The sequence below is a fragment of the Sciurus vulgaris genome (genome assembly GCF_902686455.1).
Source record: "Sciurus vulgaris genome assembly, chromosome: 16".
In the NCBI taxonomy this organism is placed as follows: domain Eukaryota; kingdom Metazoa; phylum Chordata; class Mammalia; order Rodentia; family Sciuridae; genus Sciurus; species Sciurus vulgaris.
In genome coordinates, this window is record NC_136477.1 from 15,552,877 (window position 1) to 15,555,615 (window position 2,739).

Consider the following 2,739-nt stretch of genomic DNA (forward strand, 5'->3'; position numbering starts at 1 on the left):
TTTTTTTGATTCCTATTGTCACCGGGGTCGAACACTGGCCCTCACAGATGCAGGGCCAGTGATCCACCACTGAGCTACAAACCCAACCCAGGTACAAAGTATTTCTTAATTTTCCTTCCAGGCCAAAGATCCTATGGCAACATCACATAATTCAAGTTGATATTTCTGTTCCAAACATGAGAAATTATTCATATACATATTATTAATTATCCATTTTACCACACAATGGTCAAAAAATCTGTCTTCCTGATATTGGCCTTTGAGAATGTGTCTAGATTTCCTCATGTCCTAACACACGGCCTTTCATGATAACAATTCCATTTCTTAGATAGCCTTTGTTCTTTGTGTGTTAAAAAGGAGTGTGTCCTTATTTGTGTGTTTATATGTATATAACATAGAATAAATATACACATGTATGCATATGTGAGTTATACATGTATTTTGTTTACTTCTAATATCTGGAATATTAAGATACCAGATTAATTTCAAATTGAGAGTAATTACCTAAAAGGCAACTGAATTAAACTCACCAATGAAACGATGTACCCATAGGTTGCTATGGTTTAGAAGAATCTGTTGTGGCCATCCATGTCTGTCCTCAGTTTCTTATGTACTTATACCAAACCTTCTGGTAGGTACATTATGAGCACAATCTTATTTAATCTTGACAACAACTCTATCTGTTTGAGATTATTATTATCATCTTCATTTTAGGGAAGACAAGACATTCAGGATCCATCTCAAGGTCACTCATCACTGAAGAGGGAACTCAGACAGGTTGTGACTGAATAGATATTGTGAGATCAAACTTTTGGGATTTAAAATAGTAGTAATAACTATTTCCAGTATTACTTTTTACTGAGTTCTTGCTAGGTGCTGTACACTTAAGATGCATTGTCTTGTTTAAACCCTCAACAGCTTATTACAGTCAGCCCCCTGTGTCCATCTGTTCCACATCCAGGCATCAAAATGTAGATAGGCCTATGATTTTTGTGTCTGTATTGAACGTGCACAGATTTTTCTCTTGTCATTTTCTCTACAGAGTAACAATTACTTACATAGCATGTGTGTTATGCTGCATATTCTACGTCATCTAGAAATGATTTACAGTCTCAGGAGGATATACACAGGTTCTATGTTTCATATAAGGGACTTGGTTATTTTTGGATTTTGATGTCTCAGGCATCTCAGAACCAATCGTGTTAATCCCAAGGGACAGTTGTACAACGGTCTTTTTACGAAGGACTAACAATGACTGAACAGGTAAAGAAGTGCCTCAGGGGTCCTTCCAGGAAGAACTCACAGGTGACCCAGTGCTCCAAGCACTGAGGCCTCTTTCCTGTGTCCTCTGTCAAGTGTGACTGCCATGCTGGGTCCAAACTACACCCTCGTGTCTGAGTTCATCCTCGTTGGATTCTCCACCTTCCCCCACCTTCAGCTGATATTCTTCCTGCTCTTCCTGCTGATGTACCTGTTCACGCTGCTGGGAAACCTGCTCATCATGGCCACCATCTGGAGGGAGCGCAGCCTCCACACACCCATGTACCTCTTCCTGTGTGCCCTCTCCATCTCCGAGATCCTCTACACCTTGGCCATCATCCCCCGCATGCTGGCTGACCTGCTCTCCACCCACCGCTCCATCACCTTCCTGGCCTGTGGCAACCAGATGTTCTTCTCCTTCACATTCGGCTTCACCCACTCCTTCCTGCTCACTGTCATGGGCTACGACCGCTACGTGGCCATCTGCCACCCACTGCGCTACAACGTGCTCATGAGCCCCCATGCCTGTGCTTGTCTGGTGGCCTGGTCCTGGGTTGGTGGCTGTGTCATGGGGCTAGTGGTAACCATGGCCATTTTCCATCTCACCTTCTGTGGTCCCAATGAGGTCCACCATTTCTTCTGCCATGTCCCACCCCTGTTGAAGTTGGCCTGTGGGGAGGATGTACCAGTGGTGGCCAAAGGCGTGGGCCTGGTGTGTATCACAGCCCTGCTGGGCTGCTTCCTCCTCATCCTCCTCTCCTACACCTTCATCGTGGCTGCCATCTTGAGGATCTCATCGGCAGAGGGGCGGCACAAGGCCTTCTCCACATGTGCGTCCCACCTCACGGTAGTGATCGTGCACTACGGCTTTGCCTCTGTCATCTACCTCAAGCCCAAGGGACCCCAGTCCCTGGAAGGAGACACCTTGATGGGCTTCACCTACACGGTCCTCACGCCCTTCCTCAGCCCCATCATCTTCAGCCTCAGGAACAAGGAGCTGAAGGTCACCATGAAGAAGACTGTCCTAAGCAAACTCTTTCCCCAGAACTCTTAAAGAGGCTGGCCCTTGGCAGGTACAGTGTGGGAACAGTTCAATCTTCCATTTCCCTCCTTTCCTCTCCTCTCCTCTTCTCTCTCCTCTCCTCCCCCCTCCTCTCCTCTCCTCTCCTCTCCTCTCCTCTCCTCTCCTCTCCTCTCTTCTCTTCTCTTCTCTTCTTCTCATCTCTCCTCTCCTCTCCTCCCCCCTCCTCTCCTCCCCCCTCCTCTCCTCTCCTCTCCTCTCCTCTCCTCTCCTCTCCTCTCCTCTCCTCCACTCTCCTCTCCTCTCCTCTCCTCTCCTCTCCTCTCCTCTTCTCTTCTCATCTCTCCTCTCCTCTCCTCCCCCCTCCTCTCCTCTCCTCTCCTCTCCTCTCCTCTCCTCTCCTCTCCTCTCCTCTCCTTTTGCTTTCATCTTCTTCCTTCTTGTTAATAGTTATGCTC

The 2,739-nt window shown here is 47.1% G+C and overlaps 1 protein-coding gene across 1 annotated transcript; it reads left to right on the plus strand.

Annotated features, from left to right (window-relative positions):
• Nucleotides 1-1,366: 1,366 nt before the first annotated feature.
• Nucleotides 1,367-2,314, plus strand: LOC306646660 (olfactory receptor 10H5-like; the record flags this gene model as incomplete). The annotated part of the gene is made up of 1 exon (XM_079115271.1): nucleotides 1,367-2,314. The coding sequence occupies one exon, from the start codon at nucleotides 1,367-1,369 to the stop codon at nucleotides 2,312-2,314; it is 948 nt and encodes a 315-aa protein (XP_078971397.1).
• Between the last annotated feature and the right edge of the window lie 425 nt (nucleotides 2,315-2,739).